Source organism: Falco punctatus (genome assembly GCF_963210335.1).
Source record: "Falco punctatus genome assembly, chromosome: 4".
NCBI classification, from domain to species: domain Eukaryota; kingdom Metazoa; phylum Chordata; class Aves; order Falconiformes; family Falconidae; genus Falco; species Falco punctatus.
The window spans coordinates 65974104-65988629 of NC_137583.1; the positions used below are offsets into that span (position 1 = coordinate 65974104).

General features: G+C 39.7%; 1 protein-coding gene across 14 annotated transcripts in view; it reads left to right on the forward strand.

Annotated features, from left to right (window-relative positions):
* The window catches only part of PARD3 (par-3 family cell polarity regulator), a 481499-nt gene that overhangs the window by 379066 nt on the left and 87907 nt on the right, over positions 1-14526 (forward strand). For all 14 annotated transcript variants that reach the window (XM_080384293.1, XM_080384294.1, XM_080384290.1 and 11 more), the window contains one exon: positions 1853-2110. In XM_080384293.1, coding sequence (XP_080240419.1) covers positions 1853-2110 — 258 coding nt within the window. The remainder of the gene's footprint in view (positions 1-1852; positions 2111-14526) is intronic.

Below are 14526 nucleotides of genomic sequence, written 5' to 3' on the forward strand. Positions count from 1 at the left end.
AGGGAGTACAGCCAATCAGTTGTATCACAAATCATTATCCTTGGTCAATACTTGCAGGATTTGCGGGGGAAATAGGTCTGACTATCCATGCCATCCTCCTATTCCCTTCTTTTGATATGGTAATCTTTGTTAGCATAGAAAGAACAATTTGCTTGGGACTCAGTCTGGTGAAGACACTTACATTTAGATGTTTGCATACTCGCTTAGGGCTGGATTCATATGCTTGAACACAGGCATCTTGTGTCATTTGAGTTATCACAGTCTCTGAGATGTCAGCACGAGGCTGGCAGATGTGACGAGGACCTGTGGGAGTCCTTGCCCAGCAGCTGGATGTCCAGCAGGATTACCTCGGGATGTCAGGTGGCCGTAGCTGCTGAACGACTCCTTTCTTGCTAGAAGACACCAGCTAGTGCAGCAGATGCATAAAACTCTGGAGTCTGCTGACTACTGGCTCCCTGGACTGTAAACGGAGCCTGCACACGTAGCTGGCACAACCTCATCTACTGCAAGCACCTAAATTCTGATGTCTTTACTTGCAGCCTGAATCCCACCCTTTGCATATCCCCTTTTCTTTTTGCAAAGACTAATCTTGAATGGGGCTGCGTTTAAAATTTCCAGAAATGTCAAGATTACCTAACTTTAAGCCTCTTCTGTTTTCAAAAGAGACAAGAGTTACTTTCAAAAGAGTCAGAGGCTTTGAGTGGGCTGCTTTTGTTAAAAGTTGGTGAATGAGCCAAGCTGTCTTTGGAAATGGCACGTAACAGAGGTGCACGGAGCTGTAGTCTGAATGGATGGATGCTGTCACACTGTGTAGCCATGGATGTATTAGATGAAAAAGGAGCACATTTTACTAATGGAAGGGAGGAGACAGCTGAGTGCTTCATTTTGCAATGATGACAGAGCATTAAATTGGTCTGGGGAGACAATGTTGGGGGGTGTGTGTTTTTTTCAGTTCACTGTGCATATGTGTGCGATACATCAAATTTTGTAAAATGCCAAAGAAAGTTTGAAGCCCAGATCAAATTTTAGTGATAGCTTTTGCATGCTTTTGAAAATAAGACCTGTGCTCAATTTGTGTTTGTCAGATTCCTAAATGTCATCTGTTTTTATGTCACTTTTTATGATACAGCTAAACAAATGCGCCTAGATACAAAACCCCAGTACAGCATCACCTTTCATTTGTAACTTTAACATAAGGCACATGTTTTTACTCTCTGAGAAAAACTGCCTGCTTTTGAGAGATGCCAGATGCAGTTTGTTTACATTTTAAAGAAAACATGCACATTTAAAACGATTCATAAAAGAATCTACTTCTGCTTCTTATTGCATGCATGCATACGTAATTATATACGTGTGTGTCCTATCCTTACGAAGCTTTTAAATTCTGGAAGAAGTATGATTTTTGTAGTATTGGGCCAAGAGAGTACATTAAAATTCCTCTGTAAATACATGCATCAGAACTATTAAATCTGGTAGTTTTTGATGGAGTACAATGCAGTACAAATGGCATCAGGCCATTCTCAGGCAGGTCAGGTAATAGTACAGGCATCCTAATGCATGAAACGAGGTAAACTCTGTTTACCAGCAGCTATGGCTAGTCGTTATTTAGCTTAGTAATGAAACAGAAGACAGTGGATAATCAGACTTCTTCCTTAAAAACTAGTGTTGATTGTAGCATTACTTCGATCCAGGCTTCAATATCCAAGGTAAACCTGAGACTCCATGTCAAACTGAAACTGGAAACGCTTCAGTGGTTTTCATTAAGATGGGCTACCTAAAGTGTCTGCTAACTGCTGCTTTCAAATGACTGGGAGGGAAAACATCAGTTTCAGCCTTCTTTTAATTTTTTCAGAATTCAAGCGAAAACTCGAGAATTTCGAGAGAGACAAGCTCGTGAACGTGACTATGCAGAGATACAGGATTTTAACCGGACTTTTGGCTGTGATGCGGACCCAATGTACGCTGGGATCGCTTCCTATGACTCTTCTTCAAACAGTGGCACGATAATGCTGAACGCCCGACCGCAGAGCCCGAGGGAAGGGCAGACAGTGGAAGCCTTGTACGCCCAAGTAAAGAAACCACGGAATTCAAAGTCTTCACCTGTAGACAGGTAGGCACCAGACATCAGTCAATACGCTCTTTCAAAATCCACCCTTGTAATGCTTTTGTCATAGGAGATGACTGTACATCAACTGGAAAGTCAGAACTGCGTTTTTATTAATGTTTTCTTAAAAGCCTTTATGTAGAAAAGTATTGAGCTCACACAAACTGTAACAGAATGGGACATGTAAGTTATTTTCTGAAGAGCAGCTGCTTTTCTTCTCGTTCTTCAGATGGTTTGGAATATTGGAGTCACCATTTGGTATCATTCAAATTAAATTCACACTTGTAATGTCATCTGATTTATTTATCAGAGCTCTAACTGCTGTGGTTGTGGAATACGACATTTCCAATGTAGTCACAGCAGTTACAAAATCTCTGGAAAGTTCTTGTTAAAGCAAAAATGCGTTAAAGTTTACCTGGATTCTAGTCCTACTGTAGTCCTGAACTTCAGTCTAACAGGTTGAGCTTTTGGATTAAGCATACCAAGTGAGTAAACTCTAAGCTTGACTCAGGAGTTACTTTCTCTTCTGAGGCTGTAGCTAATGATTTATAAGCGTCCTGTGGTTACATTATCTGAACTGTGTCATGCTTGGTTTTATGCTGAAATTGGGCAAAATTCCGCTTTCTGTTGATGGAGTTTTGAGTTCATTTGAAAACCTGAAGCTAAAACAGAAATAACCAAAGGCAAAATTCACAGCTTTTTTTGTACTTTAACAATGAAAATACATCTGTTTTCTTGGCTTACATCTATGATCTTGTAGTTCTGCGTTTCCTCAGCTTTATAAAAAGTAACACCGAAATCCTAGTGCAGGACCTATCGTTATCTCGTTCAGAGGTTATTAATTCAGCTCAGAATAAAATTATTCATTTTGTTTTCTACCCCATTCTTTCCAGAAGAAAAATACAAGACTTTTGGTTGAAACAGCAAAGTGGTATCTTTGGTTGCAGTGATTGAGATACCTTTATAGCTGTCCATGATGACTGGTGTTCATCTTGCGTATCCTGTTCTAGGTGGTAATGGAATCATTTGTATTTGCTCTTAAGGAAAATAGCTGTCATGCAGAGTGCAGCTAATTGTCTAAAACTCAGCTAAGAACTGAGCTTGGTGCATTTAACCCTCCACTAGACTTATTTTGAAAAGTTCCTTTACATAATGTTGGTAAAAACATATCCTCTAACATGACAAAAAATAACATCTCAGGTGCATTGTCAAATGCATAATTTTTTACTAAAATTCAGCAGCACAACTGCCTTTTTATTTTCTCAGTCTCACTGTGCTCTTGTACTGCACTGTGTAAAAGGCCTATCTTTCAAATTAAATAAACATAATTTGTGTATTGCGGATATGTACATTATTTCAGTGAAGGAAGCAAAATAATTTTGAAAAATGACAGCTTCAGCTCTGCCCTTGAAATTTTGTATTCTTTAGCCTTATATTGGCTGGCGCTGGTATGCCCAGGTGCCTGACATTTTAGCACTTTTGTGCCTTTGGAAATCAAGATAGCTTGGCTGGATATGGCTGCCACGTGGTGACTCTCATGGCTGTTTTTGTTAGACCAAAGGCAGTGTTTCATGCTGGAGTTGAATGGCATCAATGTCACATCAACAAAAAAAAACGTTCTTTGATGCAAACCTGGCACGGCGAAATAGAAGACCTGCGTGACCCAGCTAACTCTGTGTGATTGCTGATAAAAGAGCCAGGAGAGAGTGAGTAAAACTGAAGATAAGGGAGTGCCGGGGGAATCCGGTGTTAATCATATGGGTAGGACTGAAGAGCAGTGTGGTAGTTCTGCACATTCAGGCTGCTCCTGGAGCACAGAGGGCCCCGTCTCTCACCACTGGATCACACTGTGACAAAAGGAAAGAACCGGCACGCACAATGGGCTGGAGCAGAGGGAGAAAATGCGGGTCAGGAACTGAGGCAAGAAAAGCCACCCCCAGCCCTGTGACAAAGGGGGGAGGCACATTCGGCAAGAAACACCTGGAAAAAAACAGGCAATTCAGATGGAAAAAGATCATTGTTTGCTATAAATGTGCTCTGGCTCTGAAGTACCCATTCAAGGGTCTGAGGTGTTAAGATGAGTAGTGTATGGGGTTTTCTCTCCTCTCTCCTCACACCTTTACTAACAGCCAAATTGCAGAGCTGGTGAATCCCACCTGGGTCCAGGATAATTTTTGGGGAACTTTGCAGTGACTTGCACCATCAACTTTCCCTCTCACAGAAGTCAGGTCCATACCTCAGGCCCATGGCTGACAGAGCACGTTGCAGAATCAGAGAATGGTTTGGCTTGGAATGGACCTTGAAGATCATCTAGTTGGGCATGGGGGAGATGTAACAGCTGTGAGGGAGCAGCTTTCAGTCTTGAGGTGGGCAAAAGATGTCTGGGAGCTTGAACCTGTGGGATGTTCAGCAGGAGAGCCTGGATCGTGGCTTAGCTGTCTTCACAAGGCTGCTCTGTGTTTTACAGGCTTTATCTTAGATGTATTAAGAAAGTGTCATCTGAGCATTATTTTAAGAAATAGGTGTGGCCATGTGAGCCTCAGGTGAGTTGTCTCCCTGTCTACAGGGTACCTGGCTCCCCACCCCATGTGCATTGCAGTTTGTTTCTTGCTGTTCCTTTCCAGCAGTGAGACCTTCTCCCTTCTCTTGGCATCTCCTGTGGTGCCCGTTTCCACACCAAGCATCTAAGTGGCTCTTCACGGGGCTATTCTCCAGGGAGCTCCCTTCTCTGCAGTCCGATTCATCCTGACAATACTACAGGAAATTTGAGGAGAAATAGTTGGTTGCGGTTCTGCATCCTTAAAATATTGTTTACGGTAGCATTCACCTGCAGTGAGCATTATTTTCAGTGTGTTTTATCCCTTTGCCCTGTCACCCTTTCCTTTCCTCCGGACATTTCAGAGGTTACCTAAATAGGAACAGTCGCTTCCAGTGTTTGTGGATGGGAAGGGAAATCACTTGCGGTGCGTTACCCTTGCATTGAACTGCCAGGAGCTGGGAATGGCCAGGCTGTCTCAAATCTTTAGCACGTTCGTATTAAAAGCAGCATTGTTTATATGGGAAATGTTATTTCTTTTACAGTTTGGTGCTTAGTGCCAAACAAAATTTGACATTTAAGTATGTCCAAAAGGTTATTTAAAAGTCTCCTCTAAGGAAGCCTATAACAAAATGTCCCATAATAGTTTGCATACCATCGCTGAGCACTTCTGACAAATTTTTCCTTAACTTGCAAGAGAATTACTGCGCCTGTGTGTGAGGCCTTGTCAAGGTTTGTTTTTCTTTAATATTTCTTCAATTCTCTCTTATTTTCATCAGCACATGCCACCAACTGATGTAAATTTAACTGTGTCACGGTGTATGAATGGTAAAAAAGTGGAGGACAAGTATGTAAACTGCTCATCAGAATAATGGACAATTTTATTTTCTTTTTTGCAAGTTTAAGGATATTATGAGAACAACTATTATAGTGCTTCAACAAATGGTGGTGCTGTCAAGTTGTCAGGCAGAGGTCCCCCAAGTTATTTTATAACCTAACTTGCAACCAGTACAAAACCAGTCCTGTTTCTTCATTTTCCCTCTTGGGTGCATTTTGTATTTGCATGTATCCCAAGCACTGCAATTGTAGACAGATAGTAAAAAACAATAAGAAGAACATAGGTACTCCTTAAATTTTGTATTGTCCATTCATTTCTCTAAATTAGAAAGTGGATTCTATAATCCCAAAATACAGCAAAGCAGAAAGAGTCGTTAACTTACTCATTGTTAACTTACTCTGTATGTGTATAAGCAACATTGCTTTACTCATCTTATGAACAATGGCTATTAAAAAAAACCCACCTATAAATAATAATTTCTACTCAAAAACATCCTTACAGGACTTGAAGCTGTTTTAGAATTACTTTAATATAGATTTATGTTGCGTCAGTTAAGTCATTGATGGATATTGGTAGGGCTTGGGCAGAGAGTTGATTGGTTGGTTGGGTTGGGTTTTCAGTGATAGTTGTTATCTGTTAAATATGTAACTGAAACATGGGAGGTTCTTTATTTTGGGCTTCTTACATAATCCACGCATATGAGTAGCTGTTGTAAATCTTGAACCACTTTAAATGCCAGTTACAGTAGTCACAGCAGGTCTCTCCAGTAGCACTAAAAAAAGTTGTTTTCTGTTCTTGATTCTAGACCATTAAAGCAGATTCTTAACAGAGGAGCAGTTTATTGCTCAGAAGAAATGAAGCTCTAGCAACAAATAAATAAAATATGTTGGGAGTGATCAGTGGTCAGTATAGCTACATATATGTAACAGCTGCCCTTGCGATGTTAGCTCCATCCTGTGTTATTGATGGTTGACAGAGACAGACTGCTAAGAAGTTTCTCACTACTTACATTAGGTATTAACAGTGAAATCTAGGTGGAATGTAAAATCTATGTTTATTTTACAGTTCAGGAGAGAAGTATCTCAAGAACTGTGTTGTGTGGATAAAGCTTTTAGCTTAGCTGAAAAATGTCTCTATATGTTTTGCATCATGCAGAAGAGAAGCTGCATGACTGATCAATAGTGTTTTTCATGTAGATGACAATGATGCTATACAATGGGGTTTTATAGCAATCACCTGACATCCACAGCTGAGCAGCATGTAGAAAGACAAGTCCTAATGGACGTTTACTGGCTGTCACTCTGTAATCATTTCCCACCAAAAGTGCATTGTCCTGAATTATGTCCTGAAATATAATTGAAATAAAATAGGCACTGTGCTGCTGTAAATCTAAATAGCTTGAAAATAGTAGGTTAGACTCCTCCAGCTTGCTGAGGACATTTTAATGGAAACATAAATACCATAATCATATGCTTTTTGCATGCATTTTGCCATTAAAAAGAAAAATGTTCATTTTAGAAGGGAGACCTTTATGAACTGGTTTCTTTTCTATCAGAAGTGGAATCAAGTTATGTCAAAGGAATATTTGGGAACTGAAAATAACCCCACTTGCTTTAACTGTCATCTATTTGATGCAACGAGGCAAGATGCTGTTTTTAAGGTCAGGCTGCATACTTTGCTTGCTCCTTTTCCAAAAAGAAGGAGAGAACATTTTATTAAGATGTTAACTTTTATTTAGTCAGTAGTATCTTTATGCTTAAATTGGCATGAGAGTAATGAATCCCAGAAACTGGAAAGAAACACTCTAATATAATACTGGAATATCTAAAGAGTGAAATAAGCAGACCTTGTCTTTCTAGTGTGTGTAAAATAACTCTTAGCAATAGCAGAATGGGTCATGAAAGCTATGAAATACTATATTGCCATGCCTGGATAAATATTTTTTAAAACAACAAGGTGCTATATTAACTTCTTTATTAGTAGTGTCAGTCACAGGAGTGTTCTTAAGTCTGTGGGATCACTTATGCATAGGAATCTGAGCTTACTGCCAAGCCCACCAGAGGTGCAGATAGGAATTATTACTCAGGGTGATGCATCCTGTAAGTGCGAGGATGTTTCTTGTTTCTTCAGTGGAGAGATCTTCTGACAGTTCTGGAAGTTGTCTTGAAGAGCGCTTTTGTGAAGGGAAAGGCCACGGCACTGTAAACCATCTAACCAATGACATTTAAAACCTGCAGAGCTGTGCAGAAGGCTAACAACCTAGATGGAATAAGATTATGAGTAAGCTCTTCCCTCCTACCTCTGTTAACATCTCTTCACTGATGTGCAAGTGTTTTCCTACGCGTGGATCCCTTGTTCTTCATTGTGTATCGCCCTCTGCCATCAGAGCCCTACAGATGATGTGCTGCCCGGGGAAGGCACCACTCGTGGGTAAATACACTGTCAATACTTGATTAGGTTGCAAATGTTTCAGAGCAGGGATCCGTTTGTTTTCCAAGCTCCCTAAATAATCAGTAATGTTTCAGAAAATGTTTTAAATCCTTATCTTCCAGTGAGTGTCACCCTTTTGTGGCATAATGAAGCTTCATTTCTGTGACAATCTGGCTTCTGGAAAGACTTTCCTGGCCTAGAAAATGGCACATATGCCATTATGGGATAATCAAACAGACTTTCCAAGACAACCCGTTGGAGAGTAGTGGGTTAATGAACTATTTGCACTTGTCTAATATGTAAAACTGAAAATAATACTTGGAAGTCACTGTGGTATTTTGCCTCCTCTGTCTGTGATAACCCAGAGAGGGATTAGTTAGAGCCTCTGTGAGACTCTTCGTGGGGTTTAATTTCACTTTAGCACTAACACATTGGGGGTTTTTGTTCCTCTACCCTTCATCCTATAAGCCAGTAATCCTTGCCCCCAGGACTGCCTAAAAATTAGCTCAGTCTCTCACAGACCCATATGTTTAGAACCCAAAAGACGCCATTAGCATTGGCATTTTATTATCTTAGGTTGGTTGTTTTCTTCTGTTCTTCCATCTTCATAGAATATAAGACAACTTTTAATATAAATTTATGAGGATTTATGTAGGCTCCCTATTGTGGAAGTATGCAATTGCACTCCGCTGTTTGCATTACCGCCTTGGTGGAATAAATGGCAGACTTACAGTGAACTCTATTCAGGTCTCCCCTTTTAATTACTTAAAAGTCCTGGTTTCTTTCTGAACAGATACCAAGGACTGATACTGTTGTGAGAACCGTGTCCTTCTCCATTTACCACAGCCGCAGCCTCGCTTAAACCCAGGCGGTTTTGCTTCCTCTCTCCTCCCGTTGTCTTGCCGTGTAATCTGAAGCGCAGCAGCTATTTGTTTGTTTTTACAACAGCAGCCCGAGTTAGTACCTCTACAAATGGTTGCAGTGGGAAAGTGCACAGAAAGATAAGAGAGGGATGAACTTCCCGCGCTGGGTTACAAAAGGAGGGGTGAAGCGAACGCGCCCTTAGTGCCCCTGTTCCGTGCGACCGCCGGCGAGCTCTCTTTGCTGGAAATTAGCAGTATCTGCTTAGGTTTGTGACTGTCAGTTCTTAACTGCAGCTACTGCTTATTATAAGATACTATATCTATAAAGGGTAGGTCAAAACCTGTCGCTTTTCATCCATTTAAGGGCATGATACCTATCAGGACTTTTAAATACATTGCACAACCGAATTATGTATATTCTTCATTGGTATATTAGTGCAATTTGCACACAGATATAGATCAGTTGGGTGTTTTGTTGCTTGAAGAAAAAAGAGAACAACTTTAACATTTTTTCAGCAGGCAGCATTTAATTTATTGAAAAAACCAACAACAAAAAAAACCTAACCCCCCCCCCCCCCTTAAATTATATATCCTTGTATGAAATAAAACATGTAAAACTGGAAAAGGCAATGTCTCGGGCATCAAATGGCTATTGTGTGGCTTGAGACTGCAGTCCAAAAAAACAGCTGCGTGTAACACACACATCTTTATTTCCCACTAATGCCATCAATACAATTTTAAGTTCATCCTGAAAAAGTTACAGGGAATATTTGAGTACACAAAGCTGGAAAAGCAAAGGCTCTCCTGTTCATTAAATGAAGTGCTTTGATCCTACTGGTGTAAACTGCTAAAATCTGTTCTTTGCTAGTCCTGCTAACCAAAATTTGGATTGCAAACTGGTGCTGTGCAGTACTTGAACGCATAATTTAATCATTTTAATTTGTTGTTGGTGTTGAATGTGGCCCTTTCTAAATAGAATAGAAATTTATGATTCTTCTGTCTTTTATGTCCCTCCAGTCAATCCATCTGTTCCTTTTTGGTGAAGGATTCCAGCTTCTCCTCTCCAAGCATTTAAAGAGCTGGGGGGGGTGTTGCATTTTAGTCTTGTCTGATTTTAGGAGAGGGGTGCACAGGCAGATACTGGAAGGAGTGCTCTGTGTTCACTCAATCCTGTCTCTCTGCTTGCTAAAACTAAATATAAAATTTGAAGTTACATCTTTGAATTAATATAGGTTAGTGGATGAAAACTGAAGTAAAATTTTGGGTTTTAATTTATGTTCTTCTAATATTGGAGACTTAGGAGGGGGTTTTGTTCCTTTTTTTATATGAATGGTATATCCTTCACAAATGAGACAAACTATATTTAACTACATTGTTTATCCTTATGGCCAGCCCTGTTTGTTTATGTGACTTAAAAAGCACCCTGCTTGTGTTCAAAGTAGTTTGTCACTGGCAGAAGTGGTGGAGTCTAATTGTGGGGAGGAATCCTCTGCAGTAAATTTCAGGAAGGAAAATAACATCACTACATATACATTGTGGGGGGGTGGGGGAGGGGTGGTTAATTCCTTGTAATATCCTGTGAACTCATTGAATGAGTGCTTATGAAACACACCACACTGGCAACCCTCGAAACTGAGAAATCACTGAAAGATCTCATTTCAGTTTGTTCTTGGTTGGAAAGCTGAAAACCAACGCTTTTCCACTCACCATTCAGAAAACAGTGTATATTACTGCAGCCTTATACTTCGTAGCATATTGTTAAAGAATTGGTTCATAAGGCGTTTGAAATCTTGTTCCTTAAGTCTCAAACAGTATGATGTGAGACATTAAAAGGTTTCTTGCATGACCTATTTTATATGATTATGTATTTCTGAAAAACGTTCCAACGTCAGACTTATTTACTTGCCACGACTTTTTTTCATTCCTTAAAATACTAGTGACATTTAAATAGCTTTTCAATCTGATGCATTCATAGAAGTCTTTCTTACATGACAGATGTATGAAATGTTATTACAGTAAATAGATCACATATTTGTAACAAATAGGTAATTTCATCTGCCCAGACTTTAAATGGTGATATTACATATAAGACTTAATTTGTGAAAGAAAAAGTGAAAGAGCAGATTTTACTTCATTTTATTTTTTGTATATAGTTTTGTAACAGTAATGCACGGCATGCCTGAGTTGCATCGCATTCTGTAATTAAATGTCTTCTGTGTGCAACAGTTCAGTCTCCATTACAGCCTTCTCTCGTTCTTAGGTTTCTCCTTAAAAGGAAGCACGGTACAAACTGGGACAAAAAGAGAATGCAGAATTTCTACTACCAATATTTTAAAAAGCAATTAGATTCAGTACAACTTCAAGGGATATGACAACTAATGTCTCTCAGACTTCTCATTTCCACTTACCTTTGGGAAGGAAATTTATTTGCAGAAGCTCACAGTACCCACAGTAAGAGGCCTCCCAGGTAGCAGGAGTAATTGTCCTAAGAGCGCTCTGACCTGGCAAACAAAGGAGACAGAAAATAGTAGCTTCGGTCTTTATTTCCCGAGACATAGTTCATGGCTCATTAATAGTTGTAGTATATATTACTGGGTATTGTGTGCTGCAGAGGAAACAAGCAGAAGCTGCCTGTCATTACTTTGTAATTGTGTTAGTAGATGTAGTGTAAAAAATAAAATAAAAGGAGAAAGGAAGAGAAGGTTTAGCTATGTATTATTTTTTACATCATCTTAAACTGTGATGTGTCTGCTTGCTTAAGATAAACTCTATGCATATTTGCTAAAATGTTGTCAAATTAACCCACTCATTTTAAGGATTGCTAAATGCCCATCAAGGAATGGAGGGATGCATTGAAGCTATTTTAATTAGCAAAGTGTGATTTAAAGGTTGCTAGAATCAAAAAGATCTTATTCATTTTTCATCAATAATCATTTTCCTTAATATTTCATCAAAACCTGCTGATTCGGAGACCACCTTCTGGGCTTTGATTCATTATGACTGCAGACATAATTTAATTTTTCCCCCTTCCCTCATTCTGCGATATGCTCTTTCATCTTTGAGACATTGTTAAGATGTTTCTAACATTCACAGATTGCTAATTGATCCAACTTTTTTAAAACTGTACTTAAGACAGAGCCTTCTTTTCTGTAGAAGCAATTTTCCATACATTTGCTTTTACTAATGTTTTTTTCAGTCTCAGTATCTGATAAAGTATAAATTTGCAAATAGACATTAAAAATTGAGGACACATAGTTTTGTATATGACAGGTGAGGCAAAAATATTATATGTTAGAGGGAAATCAAAAGAGTTGGTACAGGCAGTAAGATTGCACAGTCACTAAGTTAGGCTTTTATAGTTCATCTAAAACTAACTTCAAATTAAAACAGTGCTGTAAGTAATGTTTTTTTTTTATCTAATCGTTGGGGGATCATGAAGAAAAGCAATTATGGGAATTTATGCAAAGGCATTTTGTGAAAGGATGTGCAATTAAAAGAAATTGCTCCTTTCACTTTAGTAGGGCTGTTCATCTAAGTTTTGTCTACATTATCATACTCTGGTAATTTCTACTCCCCAAAAGCATTTGTGTTTCTGTTTTAAGTTGAGATTCATAACCTGTTTCTTCTTGGAAGGCCTCCCTATAGAGTAGTAGCCAAGAAACTTTCCATTCAGGTACCATGTTAAAACAACAAGTGGTTTGGTATTCAGCATCAGCAGGATGTACTGGGGTTGAGGCAGTCCAAATGCCATGGACTGTACCTCAGTCCTCTTCTGTGGGTGGCTGAAAAACAGTCACAATCTTAATTTTCCTTTGCTCATCTTGCACTTGTGAAAAGCGTGCTGCACTCGGTGGATGCGGTTGATGTCCATTCAATGCAGGCACTGTGATTTAGGGCAGGGCCATCTTTTCCTTTTCTTATTTGTATCCATTTTCCTCAGTCCAGTCTAATTAGAATTTAAAAAAATATCCTCTATGTCTTGCTTAGATGGTCATAGCTAAGTTGTTATTTGCCCTCTTAAGCCCCACTGAACAGTTCACGCAGACTGAATTTGATTAGCTTTCATTAATTGCACTCTTCTGATGTAGCTAAAATTGCTGCAGCTTAAGATGTCAGAATTTAACAGGAAAATAGGTAAAACTGAGACAGCATTCAGTGTCAGGAGTACCCCTGCTTTATTGGAGCCCTCACGCTTATGTTTTCAGTATTCCCTGTTGGATGCCTCCATCATCTGTGCAGCATGTCATATGTGAGCGTGTGTCCACGTTCAGTAGAGCACATACACATGTGCAGAATGAGATGCAAATGCATGAATGTGTTTAGCTGTGGCAGAATTTTTATGTGTGCATGTTTATGTCTGTCAATATGTGTTTGTATAAAAAAACCTCTTCTCTAAAAATTCCTTTGCTCCGGAGGAAGTGACCTCCAGAGCTTATCAAGTCCAACCCCCTGCTCAGAGCAGTTTTGATCAGGTCAGGTTGCTTAGGGCTGCAGTTGTATGCTGAATATCTCTGAGGATGGAGATTTCATCCAGCTCCCTGGGTGCCTGTTCCAGTAGTTGACCAGCTTCATGCTATCTAAGAAAACAAAAGGGAAAAGAAAAAGCTTCTTATATTAGACAGTCCCATGCTCTAGGTTGTGTCCATTTTCTGTCATCCTATTGCTGTGCAACTCTGAGTCTGGGATATGTGTAGAAAAACAAAACCAAAACCCCCAAATAATTAATCACTTTGTGTAAGATTTGGAATAGGAAAAAAACAGATTCAGATTTCTCAGGCATCAAAAAAATTTGAAAATAATAAGGATTACCTCACAAAATAATACTTCATTGTTATCATTGAACTTTTCCTCTAGAATGATTGTCAAAGTTTGTTTTTTTCTTAAATCACCTATTGCATTTCTCTATTTCAGAGTTATACTCAGGTACGTGGGTTGTTTCTCACAAAATGTTTGGAACATATACCTTATCTTTTTCTCCAATACACTATCTAAAACTTGAAGGAAAAGTTTGAGAAGAAAGTATAACCCTTCATTCATCTTGAAATATAGGAAGCTGCCTCCTGTCCTTTATTTCACAGGTTTTGTGTGGTGTATACAATATTCAGCTCCACCAAAAATGATGCGTCTGAAAGTACCTTTGCAAAATGACTCAATTTTGTGTGCTGTTGGATTGCATGTGCTTCTTATACATACTTAGTTCTTGCTTTTCAGTCGGGCTTATTCTGCTGGTGGAGAATTGCGTTGCTCTCCTGCATGGGCAGTATTTGCTGCCGTGTGGGACCTGCTGCTCTGGCAGCCCCTCTTCTGTAGAGGATTTTCAGTATTTATCTTTTAACACTGCATTTCTGCGGCTCATCTGTACAATTTCCTGGACAAAAAGAGATCATAAGTCCTAGAAAAATGATACTGTGTTCGCAGGCTGTTGTGAAGCAAAGGTTTCCAAGCCATTCTCAGACTCCTGTTCACCTGCGCTTGTTCATGAGCTGAAATTTGCAGCTGGCGAGTGCTGTGGCATTGCAGGAGCGGGGCCTCAGGAGACGTGGGTGCCTCCTGCGGAGCTGAGGGGCTGCACCAGAGGAGAGGGAGGGGGAAATGAAGCAACTCTCCTGTGGAGATCAGCAGCACTGCTGGACAGTGATGGGGGAGGGGGGGAAGCTGCCTGCTGAGCTTGCTGTGACAAAGGGAAGCCAGCTATCCTCTCACCCTCGAAAAAAGAAAAAAAATAATCAGCTGCCCTCCTCGTAAGCACAGATGA